Source organism: Mustelus asterias, chromosome 2, assembly GCF_964213995.1.
Source record: "Mustelus asterias chromosome 2, sMusAst1.hap1.1, whole genome shotgun sequence".
Lineage (NCBI taxonomy): Eukaryota > Metazoa > Chordata > Chondrichthyes > Carcharhiniformes > Triakidae > Mustelus > Mustelus asterias.
Genome location: NC_135802.1, coordinates 46708367 through 46728186, shown reverse-complemented (window position 1 = coordinate 46728186; position 19820 = coordinate 46708367). Strand labels below are relative to the sequence as shown.

Genomic DNA, 19820 nt, shown 5'->3' with positions numbered 1-19820 from the left:
TGCAACTGAACAAGCACCTTGGGGAGAAGAAGGGAGAAAATTGAAAGAAAAAGTGGGGTCCCTGAAGATAATACATGCTCTTTAAATATGATTGGCATGTATCGGGCAAAGAAAAGAAAATCTATTCATCCTTACATTTAATCAAAATACAAAGGACACAAAAAACCTTAATTATGACTGGCAGGGTACATGGAAAAAAAAATATCAACAAAAAGTCTTAGTTGAGACTTGTTAAGTTTACAAGACAAATGTTTCTTTCTGTACGAATGGTATCCCGGGATTTGTCCAGTTTTATTCAATAAACTTGTGATTAGTCAAGTTGTTCTGTGGTGTTTGTTTTCCTGACAGTTCTCAGTGTGAAACCATGTAATGTAACTGACTGTTTGCCAAAGCTGCACCATTCTACTGTGCTTTCTATTCCAGTTTGCAGTGAAGGACCTTTTGACTCGACCGGCTATCAGTGTTTACCCCTGGCACACTTCGTATAAGGTAAGGTCAGATCCAGCCAGCTATTGATAAAAATGGTTTTGCAAAGTTAGGGTAAATAAACTGTTTCATAATTTGCCTCATTACTACACTGTGGAACAATAATCATGATGAATAATTGTGTTGAATAAGCTGTTCTGAAAGACATAAAAATGAAGGGACATGGAGAGGCTGCATAAAATAAAGTACTACTCTAAAGCGGATGCAGGAGCAGAGGCACCTAGGTGTATATGTGCATAAGTCATTAAAGGTGACAGGACAGGTTGAGAAAGCAGTTAAAAGCATGCAGTAATGGAATACAAGAACAAGGAGGTTATGTTGAGCTTGTATAAGGTGCTAGTTAGACTTCAGCTGCAGTTTTACATAAAGCTCTGGGCATCACATTTTAGGTAGGATGTGAAGGCATTGGAGAGAGTGCAGAAGAGGTTTGAGAGAATGGATCCAGGGATAAGGAACTTCAGTTATGGAGCAAGATTGGAGATGTTGCGTCTCTTTACCTTGGAGAAGAGATGGCTGAGAGGATATTTGATGGAGGTCTTCAAATTCTGCCTGGACAGAGTAGATAGGGAGAAATTGTCCCCACTCGTGAAAGAGTTGAGAATGAAAGCACACAGTTTTAAAGTAAATGCAAAAGAAGCAAAAGTGATATGAGAAAAAAATCTTGTCCACACAGCGAGTAGTTAGGGTCTGGAATGCACTGCCTGAGAGTGTGGTGGAGACAGGATCAATCACAGCATTCAAGAAGGAATTCAATGATTACTTGGAAAGAAATAATCTGCTAGGTTACAGGGCGAAGGCAGGAGAATGGCATTGGATGACTTGCTGATTTGAAGAGGCAATGTAGACAGAATGGGCCAAGTGGTCTCTTTCTGCACCGTAATAACCTTGTGATTCTGTGAAATTGGCAAGAAGATATTTCCAACTGTTACCACAATTGCCAGATAGCTCATCTTTAATATTGAAATAAAAAGCGGTTCCAAATCTGGTTTCCTAACATTTTTTTCCAAAATTCAAGAAACATAGGGCTGAATTTTTGGTTCGAGTTACGAGCCTGATGTCAGGCCGATTTCTAGGTCAAGAACCCATATATGAGCATGAAGGAACATTGGATGCGATTTTCCCGGAGGAGATCAATTAAGAAGCTGCCTTCAATAAAATTGTGAGGAGGAGAGAACACAGCACCTTTTTGGCCGTTTGCCCAGCCCCACAACCCTCCTGCCTTCACATTGGAAAATATGAAATTAGAAAACACACTTCCCAAAATCTGGCACTCTGAAAACCTACTATTTACTCCCATTTCTGCTTTCTGTCTGGAAGCCAGCTAGCAATCCATTCTGCCACGTGTCCCCTGACTCCACATTCTCGAACCTTATTCATAATATATGGTCACTTCATCAAAGGCCTTTTGAAAATCCAGATTAACCACATCCACTGCATTACCATTGTCATCCCCCTGTTACCTCTTCCTAAAATTCATTAAGGTTGGTCAAGCAAGATTTTCCTTTGCTGACTATTCATTATTATATTTTTCATTTCGAGATGTTCTTCTATTCGCTCCTTTAGTAAGGATTTCATTATTTTTCTTTCACTGACATTAAGATCCCTGGTCGATAATTGCCAGGATATGTTCTATTTTTCTCCCTCAATATAGAAATTACATTAGCTCAGGACAGATACTTCCCAAAATTGCACAGAGCGCTGGAGGAGGCAAGAAAAGCTGTGAGAAACTCATTGGTTTCACAGCTGCCTTTTCTCACCAGATCAAATAGCACTCGTACAATTTTAAAGTGCTGGCAAGGATTACACATGATGTAGAGATGCCGGCGTTGGACTGGGGTAAACACAGTAAGAAGTCTCACAACACCAGGTTAAAGTCCAACAGGTTTATTTGGTAGCAAAAGCCACTAGCTTTCGGAGCGCTGCCCCTTCGTCAGGTAAGTGGGAGTTCTGTTCACAAACAGGGCATATAAAGACACAAACTCAACTTACAAAATAATGGTTGGAATGCGAGTCTTTACAGGTAATCAAGTCTTAAAGGTACAGACAATGTGAGTGGAGAGAGCGTTAAGCACAGGTTAAAGAGATGTGTATTGTCTCCAGACAGGACAGTTAGTGAGATTTTGCAAGCCCAGGCAAATCATGGGGGTTACAGATAGTGTGACATGAACCCAAGATCCCGGTTGAGGCCATCCTCATGTGTGTGGAACTTGGCTATCAGTCTCTGCTCAGTGACTCTGCGTTGTCGTGTGTCATGAAGGACACCTTGGAGAACGCTTACCCGAAGATCTGAGGCCGAATGCCCGTGACCGCTGAAGTGTTCCCCAACAGGAAGAGAACGCTCTTGCCTGGTGATTGTCGAGCGGTGTTCATTCATCTGTTGTCGTAGCATCTGCATGATCTCCCCAATGTAACTTACATCTCCCAGCTTATCGCTCTCTCCACTCACATTGTCTGTACCTTTAAGACTTGATTACCTGTAAAGACTCGCATTCCAACCATAATTTTGTGAGTTGAGTTTGTGTATTTATATGCCCTGTTTGTGAACAGAACTCCCACTTACCTGACGAAGGGGCAGCGCTCCGAAAGCTAGCGGCTTTTGGTACCAAATACAGAGGTGACCTGATAGAGGTGTATAAGATGTTGAGAGGTATTGATAGAGTGGATTCTCAGAGGCTTTTACCCAGGGCTGAAATGGTTGCCACCAGAGGTCACAGGTTTAGGGTGCTGGGGAGTAGGTACAGAGGAGATGTTAGGGGTACGTTTTTCACTCGGAGGGTGGTAGATGTGTGGAATCGGCTGCCGGTAGTGGTGCTGGAGGCGGATTCGATAGGGTCTTTTAAGAGACTTTTGGATAAGTTCATGGAAAGTTAGTAAGATAGAGGGTTATAGGTAAGCCTAGTAGGTAGGGACATGTTCGGCGCAACTTGTGGGCTGAAGGGCCAGTTTGTGCTGTAGCTTTTCTATGTTCTATGTTCTAAAGCTGTTAGACTTTAACCTGGTGTTGTGAGACTTCTTACAAGGATTACACAGCCAGCTTGGGGAGTGTGGGGGAGGCGAGGGGGAGATGATGGTGCCGAAACACACTGGGCAGAGAGAATGGGGTGCTTGTTTTAAAGGTCTCCTCGTTATCTCAAAGACATGGGCTTTAGCAAGGCCCTTGACAAGGTACCGCATGGTAGGCTGTTGCATAAAGTTAAATCTCACAGGATCCAGGGTGAGGTATCTAAATAGATACACAATTGTCTTCTTGACAGAAGCCAGAGGGTGGTTGTAGAGAGTTGTTTTTCAAACTGGAGGCCTGTGACCAGCGGTGTCCCTCAGGGATCAGTGCTGGGCCCACTGTTATTTGTCATTTATATTAATGATTTGGATGAGAATATAGGGGGCATGGTTAGTAAGTTTGCAGATGATACCAAGATTGGTGGCATAGTGGACAGTGAAGAAAGTTATCTCCAATTGCAACGGGATCTTGATCAATTGGGCCAGTGGGCTGACGAATGGCAGATGGAGTTTAATTTAGACAAATGCGAGGTGATGCATTTTGGTAGATTGAACCAGGGCAGGACTTACTCAGTTAATGGTAGGGCATTGGGGAGAGTTACAGAACAAAGAGATCGAGGGGTACATATTCATAGTTCCTTGAAAGTGGAGTCACAGGTGGACAGAGTGGTGAAGAAGGCATTCGGCATGCTTGCTTTCATCGGTCAGAACATTGAATACAGGAGTTGGGACATTTTGTTAAAGTTGTACAAGACATTGGTAAGGCCACACTTGGAATACTGTATGCAATTCTGGTCATCCTATTAGAGAAAGGATATTATTAAACTAGAAAGAGTGCAGAAAAGATTTACTGGGATGCTACCTGGACTTGATGGATTGAGTTATAAGGAGAGGCTGGAATTGCGGATAGCGAAGAGCATTGTCGGGCAATACAGCAGGATATAGATAGGCTGGAAAATTGGGCGGAGAGGTGGCAGATGGAATTTAATCCGGATAAATGCGAAGTGATGCATTTTGGAAGAAATAATGTAGGGAGGAGTTATACAATAAATGGCAGAGTCATCAGGAGTATAGAAACACAGAGGGACCTAGGTGTGCAAGTCCACAAATCCTTGAAGGTGGCAACACAGGTGGAGAAGGTGGTGAAGAAGGCATATGGTATGCTTGCCTTTATAGGACGGGGTATAGAGCATAAAAGCTGGAGTCTGATGATGCAGCTGTATAGAACGCTGGTTAGGCCACATTTGGAGTACTGCGTCCAGTTCTGGTCGCCGCACTACCAGAAGGACGTGGAGGCATTGGAGAGAGTGCAGAGAAGGTTTACCAGGATGTTGCCTGGTATGGAGGGTCTTAGCTATGAGGAGAGATTGGGTAGACTGGCGTTGTTCTCCTTGGAAAGACGGAGAATGAGGGGAGATCTAATAGAGGTATACAAGATTATGAAGGGTATAGATAGGGTGAACAGTGGGAAGCTTTTTCCCAGGTCGGAGGTGACGATCACGAGGGGTCACGGGCTCAAGCTGAGAGGGGCGAAGTATAACTCAGACATCAGAGGGATGTTTTTTACACAGAGGGTGGTGGGGGCCTGGAATGCGCTGCCAAGTAGGGTGGTGGAGGCAGGCACGCTGACATCGTTTAAGACTTACCTGGATAGTCACATGAGCAGCCTGGGAATGGAGGGATACAAACGATTGATCTAGTTGGACCAAGGAGCGGCACAGGCTTGGAGGGCCGAAGGGCCTGTTTCCTGTGCTGTACTGTTCTTTGTTCTTTGTTCTTTGAGAGGCTGAATAGACTGGGACTTTTTTCTCTGGAGCATAGGAGGCTGAGGGGTGACCTTATAGAGGTCTATAAAATAATGAGGGGCATAGACAAGGTAGATAGTCAATATCTTTTCCCAAAGTAGGGAAGTCTAAAAATAGAGGGCAGAGGTTTAAGGTGAGAGGGGAGAGATACAAAAGTGTCCAGAGGGGCAATCTTTTCACACAGAGGGTGATGAGTGTCTGGAACAAGCTGCCAGAGGTAGTAGTAGTAATAGAGGCGGGTACAATTTTATCTTTTAAAAAGCATTTAGATAGTTACATGGGTACGATGGGTATAGAGGGATACGGGCCAAATGCAGGCAATTGGGATTAGCTTAGGGGTTTTTTAAAAAAAAGGGCAGCATGGACAAGTTGGGCCGAAGGGCCTGTTTACATGCTGTAAACCTCTATGACTCTATGACAGACATTAGGATACCTCCTCCTCTGCTGGCATGGGGCAATCCCTCCCCTCACAGTCTCCACTCCCATGCCCAATGCATGCATAAAACCCCCATCATCCATCAAACCCCCCATCTACCCTGGCCACAATGGGGCAATGCAAAGGGTTCATCCTGTCAGGGGGCAGTCCCAAAGAACAAAGATCAAAGAACAGTAAAGCACAGGAAACAGGCCCTTCGGCCCTCCAAGCCTGTGCCGCTCATTGGTCCAACTAGACCATTCGTTTGTATCGCTCCATTCCCAGACTGCTCATGTGACTATCCAGGTAAGTCTTAAACGATGCCAGCGTGTCTGCCTCCACCACCCTACTTGGCAGTGCATTCCAGGCCCCCACCACTCTCTGTAAAAAACGTCCCTCTGATATCTGAGTTAGACCTTGCCCCTCTCACCTTGAGCCCGTGACCCCTCGTGATCGTCACCTCCGACCTGGGAAAAAGCTTCCCACTGTTCACCCTATCTATACCCTTCATAATTTTTTACACCTCTATTAGGTCTCCCCTCATTCTCCGTCTTTCCAGGGAGAACAAGCCCAGTTTACCCAATCTCTCCTCATAACTAAGACCCTCCATACCTGGCAACATCCTGGTAAACCTTCTCTGCACTCTCTCTAACGCCTCCACGTCCTTCTGGTAGTGAGGCGACCAGAACTGGACGCAGTACTCCAAATGTGGCCTAACCAGCGTTCTATACAGCTGCAACATCAGACTGCAGCTTTTATACTCTATACACCGTCCTATAAAGGCAAGCATACCATATGCCTTCTTTACCACCTTCTCCACCTGTGCTGCCACCTTCAAGGATTTGTGGACTTGCACACCTAGGTCCCTCTGTGTTTCTATACTCTTGATGGCTCGGCCATTTATTGTATAACTCCCCCCTCATTAGTTCTTCCAAAATGCATCACTTCGCATTTATCTGGATTAAATTCCATCTGTCATTTCTCCGCCCAATTTTCCACCCTATCTATATCCTGCTGTATTGTTTGACAATGTTCATCGCTATCCGCAAGTCCAGCCATCTTCGTGTCCCAGGACACTTCCCTGCCATGTTCCTCACCACTATACTCACCTATGCTCACCTCCGCATAGGTGAGTCATCACAAATATTTTCCATTTTCGGAAATCCCAGGAGGGATTCTTGCCGGCATGACACCACACCAGGGGGGCAAGAGAGCATCTCTCGATCCCAGAAGCAATGGCGTTAAGCCATGTAATGACATTTAAATGAATTAAATGAATTATATTTATGGAAATCAGTTTAACACCCTTTCCAAACCCACAGCAATGTGGATGACTCTTGTACCCAGTCCTGTCAATCCTGCAAAGTCCTCCTTACTATCATCTGGGACTTGTGTCAAAATTGAGAGAGCTGTCTCACAGATAAGTCAAGCAACAGCCTGACATAGTCATACTCACAGAATCATTCCTTACAGATAATGTCCCCAAATACTGCCAACACTATCCGCTGGTATGCCCTGTCCCACTGGCAGTACAGACCGAGCAGAGGTGGTGGGCAGCACAATAATCAGGAGGAGATTGCCCTGGGAGTCTTCAGTATTGACTCGGGACACCATAGGCGCTATTTTATGACCTTGCTCGGGGTGAGGCTCGTAAAATCCCGCCAGAGGCCAACAGAGAATTCCATTCTGGGAACCTCGCCTGTCCCAATTCCAGGACGGGCAAGGCAGTAGAATTCTGGCAGATGTTTGGATTTTCCGGCCGCACTCACCCCAAAACTGGAAAATCCCACCCAGGGTCAATAGACGTTTGCATGGTCCATCCCCCTGCCCGCTATGATTCTGGTGGCAGGAAGGACGAGAAAACTGCCCCCCCCATGAAGTCTCAAATATGGTCAAGGAAACCTCCTGCTGATTATCACATTCTCCCCACCCACCACCTCCACCCCCCCCCCACCCACCACCCCCCACCCCACCCACCACCCCCCACCCCACCCACCCCCACCCACCACCCTCCACCCCACCCACCACCCCCCACCCCACCCCCACCCCTTCAGCTGATGAATCAATCCTCTTCCATGTTGAACATCACTTGAAGGAAGCGTTGAGGGTGGCAAGGCCGCAGAATGTGCTCTGGATGGGTAGCACTATCATAGACTGAGCTGGTCGGGTCCAAAAGGACATAACTGCTAGACTGGGACTGCGGCAGGTGGTGAGGGAACAAAGAGAATAAAACATACTTGACTTCATCCTCACCAACCTGCCTGCACAGGTGCATCTGTCCATGACAATGTTGGTTGGAGTGACTACTGCATAGTCCTTGTGGAGATGAAGTCCAGTCTTTACATTGAGGATACCAACCATCGTATTATGTGGCACTGCCATCATGCTAAATGGGATAGATTCCAAACAGATCTAGCAATCCAAAACTGGACATCGATGAGATGCTGTGGGCCATCTGCAGCAGCAGAATTGTACTCAACCACAATCTGTAACCTCATGGCCCAGTATACCATTATGGGGGTGCAGTGGTGTAGTTGTATTGTCCCTGGACTGTTAATCCAGGGAACCAGGCTGGTGCTTTTGGTGACCCAGTTTCAAATCCCACTTTACAGATGGTGAAACTTGAAATCAATAAAAAAATCTGGAATTAAAGTCTAATGATGACCATGAAACTATTGTCGATTGTCACAAAAACCCATCTGGTTCACAAATGACGTTCAGGGAAGGAAATCTGTCATCCTTGCCTGGTCTGGCCTACATCTGACTCCAGATCAACAGCAATGTAGTTGACTCTGAATTGTCCTCAGGGATGAGCAATAAATGCTGACCCAGCCAGCGACGTCCACATGCCAGGAATGAATTTTTAAGAAATCCCCCACTCTCCCATTAGCACCAAACCAGGGTTTCAAGCCAGGAACAGCACCAGGCATTCCTAAAAATGAGGTGTCAACCTGGTGAAGCTAAAACACAGGACTACTTGCATACCGAACTGCATAAGCAGCAAGTTATGGGCAGAGCTAAGCAATTCCACAGTCAATAGATCAAATCTAAGCTGTGCAGTCCTGTCATATCCAGTTGTGAATGGTGTTGGACAATTCAACAACTCACTGGAGGAGGAGGCTCCACAAATATCCCCATCCTCAATGATGGAGGAGCCCAGCACATCAGTGCAAAAGATAAGGCAGAGGCATTCGCAGCGATCTTCAGTCAGATGTGCCGAGTTGATGATCCATCTCGGCCTCCTCCAGAGGCCCCAGCATCACAGATGCCAGTCTTCAAATTTGATTCACACCTCGCAAAATCAAGAAATGGCTGAAGGCAGAATACTGCAAAGGCTATGGACCCTGACAATGTTCTGGAGTGGACCCTGACAATGTTCTGGAGTGGACCCTGACAATGTTCTGGAGTGGACCCTGACAATGTTCTGGCAACAGTACTTGTGCTCTAGAAATCCTATACCCATAGCCAAGCTGTTTCAGTACAATTGTAACTCTGGTATCTACTTTGCAATGTTTTAATCTGCCCAGGTACATCCTGCACACAAAAAGCAGGACAAATCGAACTGGGCCAATTACCACCTGATCAGTCACGTCTAAAATTGATGGAAGGGGTCATCAACAGTGCCATCAAGCAGCACTTGCTTAGCAATAACCTGCTCAAGGGTGCTCAGTTAGGGTTCCACCAGGATTACTTAGCTCCTGACCCCATTACAGCCTTGATTCAAACATGCGAAAAAGCGCTGAATTCCAGATTCCAAGTGAGAGTGGCTGCCCTTGATGTCAAGGCCACATTTGGCCAAGTATGGCATCAAGGAGCACTCGCAAATCTGGAATCAATGAGAATCGGGGGAAAACCCTCCATTGGTTGGAGTCATACCTTGCACAAAGGAAGATGTTTGTGATGGTTGGAGATCAGCCGTCTCAGCTCAGGACATCACTGCAGATGTTCCTCAGGGTTGTGTCCGACCCCCAACCACCTTCAGCTGCTTCATCAGAAGTGGGAATGTTCACTGGTGGCTGCACAATGTTCAGCACCAAATAAACTCCCCAGGTACTGAAGCAGTCCATGTCCAAATGCAGCAATATCACGGATTGGGTTGGTAAGTGTTATGTAATATTCACACCACACAAGTACCAGGCAATGACCATCTCCAACAAAAGAGAATCTAATCAACACCAACATTCAATGGCATTACCATCAATGAATCCCCTCTGAACTGAAACTGAACTGAATTAACCATACTAATACTGTGGCTACAAGGGTACGTCAGAGGCTAGGAATCCTGCAGCAAATAGCTGTCAGGATTCAACAAAGTCTGTTCACCATCTACAAGCCATAAGTCGGGAATGTGACGGAATACTTTCCCCTTGTCTTGGTGAGTGCAGCTCCAACAGGACTCATGAATCTCGGCCAGATACAGGACAAAGCAGCCTGCTTGATTGCAACCCCTTCCACAATCATTCAATCCCCTCACCACCGACTAAAAGTGGCAGCAGTGTGTACTATCTACAAGACGCATTGCAGGAACTCACCAAGGTTCCTTAGACATCACCCTCCAAACTCACTGTGGTGGACTACAGTTGCGCCTTTGTCATGCCTGGACACATCTCCTGCCGGCTCCTCCCCTTGTCACCTAGTATAAAGGTGGCTGTTTCCTCCCCCTTGTTCAGTTCAGGTCGGTTATCTGTTAGGATATGCTCCTCGTTCTGTAATGAATAAAAGCCGACAGTTGTATTGGCACACAAGTAGTCTTTTGCCTAATTGATAGCGCTTCACTCTCAACCTGTACCATCTACAAGAACAAGAGCAGCTGTTACCTGAGAACATGACCTCCTGGAGGTTCCCCTCCAATTCACTCACCATCCTGACTTAAGTTTAAAATTTATTTATTAGTGTCACAAGCAGGGTTACATTATCACTGCAATGAAGTTACAGTGAAAATCCCCCAGTCGCCACACTCCGGTGCCTGTTCGGGTACACTGAGGGAGAATTTAGCATGGCCAATTCACCTAACCAGCACATCTTTCGTACTGTGGGAGGAAACTGGGGCACCCGGAGGAAACCCACGCAAACACAGGGAGAACGTGCAGACTCCGCACAGACAGTGACCCAAGCTGGGAATCAAGCACAGGTCCCTGGTGGTGTGACGCAGCAGTGCTAACCACTGTGCCACCGTGCCTTCCCAAAAACAACAGCGCCCAACATTGGGCTTGAACCCATGACCCTGAGCTTAAGCTCTACTGACTGAGCTAGCTGGGCTACAACTTGGAAATATATCTACTTGGAAATATGTCGCCATTCCTATATTGTCACTGGGTCAAAATCCTGGAACTCCCCTAACAGCACAGTGGGTATACCTACACCTCAGGGATGGAAGTGGTTCAAGAGACCAGCTCACCACCACCTTCTCGAGGGCAATTAGGGATTATTAATAAATGCTGGTCTAGCAAGCAATGCCCGCATCCTGTAAAAAAAAACATGTTCAATTATCCTATCTATCCCTTAATGATCATATTCCATGGCACAGTAGCACAGTGGTTAGCACTGCTGCTTCACAGCTCCAGGGACCTGGGTTCGATTCTCGGCTTGGGCCACTGTTTGTGTGGAGTTTGCACATTCTCCTCGTGTCTGCTTGGGTTTCCTCCGGGTGCTCCGTTTCCTCCCACAGTCCAAAGATGTGCGGGTTAGGTTGATTGGCCATGCTAAAATTGCCCTTAGTGTCCTGAGATGCGTAGGTTAGAGGGATTAGTGGGTAAATATGTAGGGATATGGGGGTAGGGCCTGGGTGGGATTGTGGTCGGTGCAGACTCGATGGGCCAAATGGCCTCTTTCTGTACTATAGGGTTTCTATGATTCTTCTTTCTATGATTCCCATCACAACCTTCCTTTTTCATTGATTGGCTGTATAATATTTTACTATTTTGTTTAATGTTCCTCTCTGCCTTCTTTAATTTTTTGCACTTTTCTTCTAATCTCTTCACCATATCATACACTCTCGTATATCATACATTCACACATTCTCTTATCATACACTCCTCTGTTTTCTATGTTCTTAATGTGTACTCAATTGTTCCCTATGTCTTTATTCATCCATGGATTCCCACTGGTGTTTAGTTTGTTCTTTCCTTTTTAAAAGAATATATTTTCCCTCTGGTTAGTTGAACATCATTCCATTGTTATTCCCTTACATCACTGTTTGCCCAGTATCATTGTCCATTTTATTTTCCCAATTCCTATTCTCAGTCCCTCAAAATCAGCTTTTCACTTATCTATCAATCCAGTTTTCATCATACTTAGGTCATTATCTTAAGATGTTATAACAATGTAAGACATCATTATCTTAAGACGTCTTACATTATGGTCACTATTGTCTAAGTTTTTCCCCATTGGTTCATTCCCCATCATTGGAATAGTAGAACATAGAACATAGAACAGTACAGCACAGAACAGGCCCTTCGGCCCACGATGTTGTGCCGAGCTTTATCTGAAACCAAGATCAAGCTATCCCACTCCCTATCATCCTGGTGTGCTCCATGTGCCTATCCAATAACCGCTTAAATGTTCCTAAAGTGTCTGACTCCACTATCACTGCAGGCAGTCCATTCCACACCCCAACCACTCTCTGCGTAAAGAACCTACCTCTGATATCCTCCCTGTATCTCCCACCACGAACCCTATAGTTATGCCCCCTTGTAATAGCTCCATCCACCCGAGGAAATAGTCTTTGAACGTTCACTCTATCTATCCCCTTCATCATTTTATAAACCTCTATTAAGTCTCCCCTCAGCCTCCTCCGCTCCAGAGAGAACAGCCCTAGCTCCCTCAACCTTTCCTCATAAGACCTACCGTCCAAACCAGGCAGCATCCTGGTAAATCTCCTCTGCACTCTTTCCAGCGCTTCCACATCCTTCTTATAGTGAGGTGACCAGAACTGCACACAATATTCCAAATGTGGTCTCACCAAGGTCCTGTACAGTTGCAGCATAACCCCACGGCTCTTAAACTCCAACCCCCTGTTAATAAAAGCTAACACACTATAGGCCTTCTTCACAGCTTTATCCACTTGACTGGCAACCTTTACAGATCTGTGGATATGGACCCCAAGATCTCTCTGTTCCTCCACAGTCTTCAGAACCCTACCTTTGACCCTGTAATCCACATTTAAATTAGTCCTACCAAAATGAATCACCTCACATTTATCAGGGTGAAACTCCATTTGCCATTTTTCAGCCCAGCTTTGCATCCTATCTATGTCTCTTTGCAGCCTACAACAGCCCTCCACCTCATCCACTACTCCACCAATCTTGGTGTCATCTGCAAATTTACTGATCCACCCTTCAGCCCCCTCCTCTAAGTCATTAATAAAAATCACAAAGAGCAGAGGACCAAGCACTGATCCCTGCGGCACTCCGCTAGCAACCTGCCTCCAATCTGAAAATTTTCCATCGACCACCACCCTCTGTCTTCGATCAGACAGCCAGTTACCTATCCAATCGGCCAACTTTCCCTCTATCCCACACCTCCTCAGTTTCAAAGAACAAAGAACAAAGAACAATACAGCACAGGAACAGGCCCTTCGGCCCTCCAAGCCCGCGCCGCTCCCCGGTCCAGGATTGAATCCTGAATCCAGGATCCCCGCCCAATTTCATCATAAGCCGACCATGGGGGACCTTATCAAACGCCTTACTAAAATCCATGTATATGACATCAACTGCCCTACCTTCATCAACACACTTAGTTACCTCCTCAAAAAATTCTATCAAATTTGTGAGGCACGACTTGCCCTTCACGAATCCGTGCTGACTATCCCGGATTAATCCGCATCTTTCTAAATGGTCGTAAATCCCATCCCTAAGGACCTTTTCCATCAATTTACCAACCACCGAAGTAAGACTAACCGGTCTATAATTACCAGGGTCATTTCTATTCCCTTTCTTAAACAGAGGAACAACATTCGCCATTCTCCAGTCTTCTGGCACCATCCCCGTGGACAGCGAGGACCCAAAGATCAAAGCCAAAGGCTCTGCAATCTCATCCCTTGCCTCCCAAAGAATACTGGGATACATTTCATCAGGCCCAGGGGACTTATCGACCTTCAGTTTATTCAAAACTACCAGGACATCCTCCCTCCGAATATCTATTTCCTCCAGCCTATTAGCCTGTAACACCTTCTCTTCCTCAAAAACATGTCCCCTCTCCTTGGTGAACACTGAAGAAAAGTATTCATTCATCACCTCGCCTATCTCTACTGACTCCATACACAAGTTCCCACTACTGTCCTTGACCGGCCCTAACCTCACCCTGGTCATTCTTTTATTCCTCACATAAGAGTAAAAAGCCTTGGGGTTTTCCTTGATCCGACCCGCCAAGGACTTCTCGTGTCCCCTCCTAGCTCTCCTAAGCCCCTTTTTCAGCTCATTCCTTGCTAACTTGTAACCCTCAATCGAGCCATCTGAACCTTGTTTCCTCATCCCTACATAAGCTTCCCTCTTCCTTTTCACAAGACATTCCACCTCTTTCGTGAACCATAGTTCCCTCACTCAGCCATTTCCTCCCTGCCTGACAGGGACATACCTATCAAGGACATCCAGTATTTGTTCCTTGAAAAAGTTCCACTTTTCATTAGTTCCTTTCTCTGACAGTTTCTGTTCCCAACTTATGCCCCCTAATTCTTGCCTAATCGCATCATAATTACCTCTCCCCAATTGTAAACCTTGCCCTGCCGTACAGCCCTATCCCTCTCCATTGCAATAACAAAAGACACCAAATTGTGGTCACTATCTCCAAAGTGCTCTCCCACAACCAAATCTAACACTTGGCCTGGTTCATTTCCCAGTACCAAATCCAATGTGGCCTCACCTCTTGTCGGCCTATCCACATATTGTGTCAGGAAACCCTCCTGCACACACTGCACAAAAACTGCCCCATCCGAACTATTTGACCTACAAAGGCTCCAATCAATATTTGGAAAGTTAAAGTCCCCCATGACAACTACCCTGTGCCCCCCACACATATCCATAATCTGCTTAGCAATTTCTTCCTCCACATCTCTATTACTATTTGGGGGCCTATAGTAAACTCCTAACAACGTGACCGCTCCTTTCCTATTTCTAACCTCAGCCCATATTACCTCAGTGTGCAGATCCCCCTCGAAGTGCCTTTCCGCAGCCGTTAAACTATCCTTGATTAACAATGCCACTCCTCCACCTCTTTTACCAGCTTCCCTACACTTAGTGAAACATCTATACCCCGGAGCATCCAACAACCATTCCTGTCCTTGTTCTACCCACGTCTCCGTAATGGCCACAACATCGTAGTCCCAAGTACCAATCCACGCCCCAAGTTCATCTACCTTGTTCCGGATGCTCCTTGCATTGAAGTAGACACACTTCAACCCACCTTCCTGTCTACCGGTACCCACCCTTGACCCTGATACCTTCCCCAATACCTCACCACCCTCACTGACTTCTGGACTACAACTCCTTTTCCCACCCCCCTGACAAATTAGTTTAAACCCCCCTGAAGAGCCGTAACAAATTTCCCTCCAAGGATATTGGTGCCCCTCTGGTTCAGGTGCACCCCGTCCTGTTTGTACAGGTCCCACCTTCCCCAGAATGTGTTCCAATTATCCACGTATCTGAAACCCTCCCTCCTACACCATCCCTGCAACCACATGTTTAACTGCACTCTCTCCCTGTTCCTCAACTCGCTACCACGTGGCACCGGCAACGTACCAGAGATGACCACATGTTTTGTCTTGGCTCTCAGCTTCCAGCCCAGCTCCAGAAATTCCTGCTTTAAATCCCCGTCCCTTCACTTACCTATGTCATTGGTACCAATGTGTACCACGACTTGTGACTGTTTCCCCTCCCTCTTCAGAATCCGGAAAACACGGTCTGAGACGTCACGGACCTTGGCATCCGGTAGGCAACATACCATCCGTGAGTCTATTTTGCTGCCACAGAACCTCCTATCTATCCCTCTAACTAACGAGTCCCCAATAACTATTGCCCTCCCGCTCTGCCCCTTACCCTCCCGAGCCACAGAGACGGACACAGTGCTGGAGATCCTCTCACTGCGGCTCACCACTGGTATGTCATCCCCCTCAACCGTATCCAAAGCGGAATACTTGTTGCTAAGGGGAACGACCACCGGGGATCCCTGCACGGACTGCTTCCTCCCAGCCCCTCTCACCGTCACCCATCTATTTTCATTCCTTGGAGTAACTGTATCCGTAAAGCTTCTGTCTATGGCCACCTCTGCGTCCCTAATGATCCTAAGTTCATCCAACTCCAGCTCCAGTTCCCTGACACGGTTTTGGAGGAGCTGCAGATGGGTGCACTTCCCACAGATGTAATCAGCAGGGACACTGTCATCGTCCCTCACCTCAAACACAGTGCAAGAGGAACATAGCACTGCCTGCACACCCATCCCCTCTCGATACCTTGCCAGTACCAGGTAGAAAGTGCAGAAATGAATTTAGAGTGGTTAAAGTAGAGTAGAGTGGTTAAAATTGAGTGCTGTAAAGGCCAAAATTAGACAAGCTTGGAGAGATTTGGAGCTGGAGGGAATTACAGAGATGGAGGTGGTAAGGCCATGGAGAGATTCGAAAAGAAGGATGAGAACTTTAAATTCAAGATGTTGCTTGACCAGGAACTGAGCACGGTCAGCGAGGGCATGAGTAGTGGTTAAATATGTGCAAGCTGAGTTACTGGCAGCAGAATTTTGAGTCAGCTCAAATTTATAGAGAGTAGAATATGGAGGACAAGTTAAGGCTAGAGCAAATGAGGTGAGGCATGGGTAAAATCAGGCAATGTTATGGATGTGAAAAATAGGCACAAATATGTGGTTTGTAGCTCACCTGATGGTCAAAGACGATACCAGGGGGGTTGCAAACAACCAAAATTACAGCAAATGGTGGGAAGCTCATTAAAGAAAATGATACACATTTTAGATGTAACACATTGTAGGCGTCCCTACATTGGTTAAGACTGGAAGATATTGCAAGAAAATTGTTTCTAAGTAATAAGTTTGGCATTTCTTGTTCATTTTTACAGGTGTTTTCCAATGTATCAGATGTACCCACTTCCTTTTCCAACCCTCTGTATGATGATAAAGGAGGGAACGGGGAGACATCAGCAGAAAGAATTTCTGGAATTTTGCAAATGTAATCAAAGGAATTCTGGAAACATTTAAAAACTATATACTTACTATTAAATTGTGAATCTGTGAGCTAAGTTAACCAATTTATTATGATGCTCAAAACTGTTTATGATTCTTACTACAATAAAAAGTGCCTTTCTGACAACAACCATAAGAATGCTCATTCCGAATAAATATATTAAGTTTTTTTTGTAAACCTTTTTAAGTTTTGTAAGCTTTTGGCAAACTTCTCTATTTGAAGTCATTAAGTAAGGACGTTGTGTTTGTGCACATCTATGCAGTTGGAGCTGTGACTATTTAATTACCTTGAATTTAAAGGTTTCCCTTGCTGATCATAAATTGAATTGATGTCATGTTTAATGTGAGCAAAGAGGACCATGTGTTGCAATACATATGGAAGGCATCATTAAGATAGAGACTGGAGTAAAATAAAACTGTCAAATGGCACAGTGTTGAAAAAATATATCGTCAAATGCATTCACACTGAAGCTGATTGGATAGCAATTTTACCAAATCAGCATATTTCTCTATTTGCTGCGATGTGTCAGGTCGCAGTGTTGCTTAATGTGCCCCACTGGGCCATCAACATCTCCTTGGCACCAACTGCATGGGTATCTTGTCCTTTTCAAAACTCATAGTCAAGTCACAGACTCCCAGTTCACCCATTTTACCTTGTACTTTCAATCCTTCTGCCCATTTTATGAGCTGCTCATGCAATCCTGTGCTCATCATTATCATAACGCATCCTACCCACTGCACACAGGATTTTATTGAGTGCCTGCCTCTTTTCAATTTCCCTGCTTGTTTCGACCTGGTTCCGGTTCTCAACCCAACTCACTCAACAGGAACAGAACCTGACAAAAGTATGAAAGTTAACTGCAATTTTAACTCTCGGGCGGAATTTTCCCGTGGCGGGCAGGGTAGGTGCGGGGCAGGCGGACCATGCGCGTTGACCTCGAGCGGGATTTGGGGCGAGCGCGGCTGGAAAATTCTGACTCAGGTGGCAAAATGCACTCATCGTGGAAGAGGCGGAAGCATCGTGAATAAAGTTAAGTCAGTGTATTTTGATGCCAATAGAGGCCTGAAGCGATTTTAACTGGGCAGTCAGCAGTCCAGCGTGGTGGCAAATTCTGTCAGGAAAACATATCAGGGATGGTTTCAGGAACTGAGAGATGTAACAGCAAAAGCAAATTACCGCAGATACTGGAAATCTGAAATAAAAGCAGAAAATGCTCAAAATGATCAGCAAATCAGGCTGCATCTGTGGAGGACCTGAATAGCTCTGTTTCTCTCCCCCACAGATGTTGTGAGACCTGCTGACGTGACTGGGAGCTACATTTAAAGGGACATTCAATGCAAGCATCCAGGTCATTATAATTCTTGTCATTCTGACTGGTGGATACCCAAGGCAGTTCTGAGCTTCCATCTGTTTTTTTCTAATTTTGTCCCACCATTACTTATCCTCATTAAGCGCTCACTGCTTAACATGACTGTTGTACTCTCTTCACTAAGATTGAGATAATTTATTCACCTTATCCACCAAGCTTTTCATACTGTCTTCCATTGCCCTAGACCTAAATTGGCATCTTTCTCTTCTTTCTGATCAATCTGCCCTCATTCCCTCTCTGAGCTCACCTTGTCCAAAAGACTTATTGCCTACTCTCTTGACCCGACTTCCACTGACTGTCCAACCATTCAGCTTCCTTCCCTGTCCCCTATGCTCTGCTGACATTGAAAACAGTGCCCCCCTCCTCAGGCACTGTTCCCCTTCCATTCACCATTCCCTTCTCCAAAAAAAAGCTATCTTTGAAGGCTAAAAATTGACATGAAGGTGAGGGAAAAGCAGAAGCAGGAGGGACACAACATCCTGAAACTAGAGAGGCCATTGAGTAGCTAATCAAATAGCCTCCTCAAGCTCTTTACCTAGAAAGGCAGAAAGAAGCACTCTGCATTAATGATCCTTATTCTCCCTTCGCCACTCCCTTCACTCTGCAATAAAGAAAATTGAAACCATCCAACCAACTTCTGCATCAGTACCATCCTAACAATGTGGCTGTAATGAAATAGACTACAGACCCAAGTGCCAAATGTAATAGAAGGACACTGATTTTGATTTTGAATACAATATTGGAGTACATTCTTTTCTCATCCAAATAATCAAGCCATGCTGCTTTTCCTAACAGAATGTTCACTCACTCTGCTATCCCAATGGCTTCAGTAGTGGTGGTGGAAGATTGCTGTTACTCATGTCAGAACCCTTGAATAGCAGCTGATTAACAATGTCTGGGAGCTGGTGCCTCTGCGGACTTGCCTGTGCACTGCTGGTCACAGACAAGAGATGAGGAGAAGGACGGTGCAGGATACCATACTCTCAACACAGGGTCCACTGTCAGAAGATCATCTTAGAACAGCAGTGTCTCAGGAGGCACTGGTGTCAGGGAGTAGCAGGCAGCAGACAGTCAGCTGGAAGAAGACCTGCTGCCAATTGGGCCAGCTGGCCATGCCTTGCCAGTGGATGACAAAGTCACCACCTGGGTTTTTACCAGGGCTGTGCTAGAGTGTCTCACCAATTTTTACAGATGCACCATAGAAAGCATTCTTTCTGGTTGTATCACAACTTGGTATGGCTCCTGTTCTGACCAAGAACGCAAGAAACTACAAAAGATTATGAATGTAGCCCAATCAATCATGCAAACTAGCCTCCCATCCATTGACTCTGTCTACACTTTCCACTGCCTCGGAAAAGCAACCAAAATAATTAAGGACCCCACGCACTCTGAACATACTGCCTTCCATCTTCTTCCTTCAGGAAAAAGATACAAAAGTCTGAGAGCACGTACCAACCCAACTCAAGAACAGCTTCTTCCCTTCTGCCATCGGACTTTTGAATGGACCTACCTCCTATTAAGTTGATCTTTCTCTGCACCCTAGCTATGACTGTAACACTACAT

General features: G+C 45.7%; 1 protein-coding gene across 1 annotated transcript in view; it reads left to right on the top strand.

The window, feature by feature from the left end:
* malrd1 (MAM and LDL receptor class A domain containing 1) overlaps nucleotides 1-17012 on the top strand; it is a 272050-nt gene extending 255038 nt beyond the window's left edge. The window contains exons 28-29 of the mRNA XM_078200291.1: nucleotides 424-489; nucleotides 16764-17012. Of these exons, the coding sequence (XP_078056417.1) occupies nucleotides 424-489; nucleotides 16764-16877 (180 nt within the window). The 3' untranslated portion in view covers nucleotides 16878-17012. The remainder of the gene's footprint in view (nucleotides 1-423; nucleotides 490-16763) is intronic.
* Nucleotides 17013-19820: the final 2808 nt, after the last annotated feature.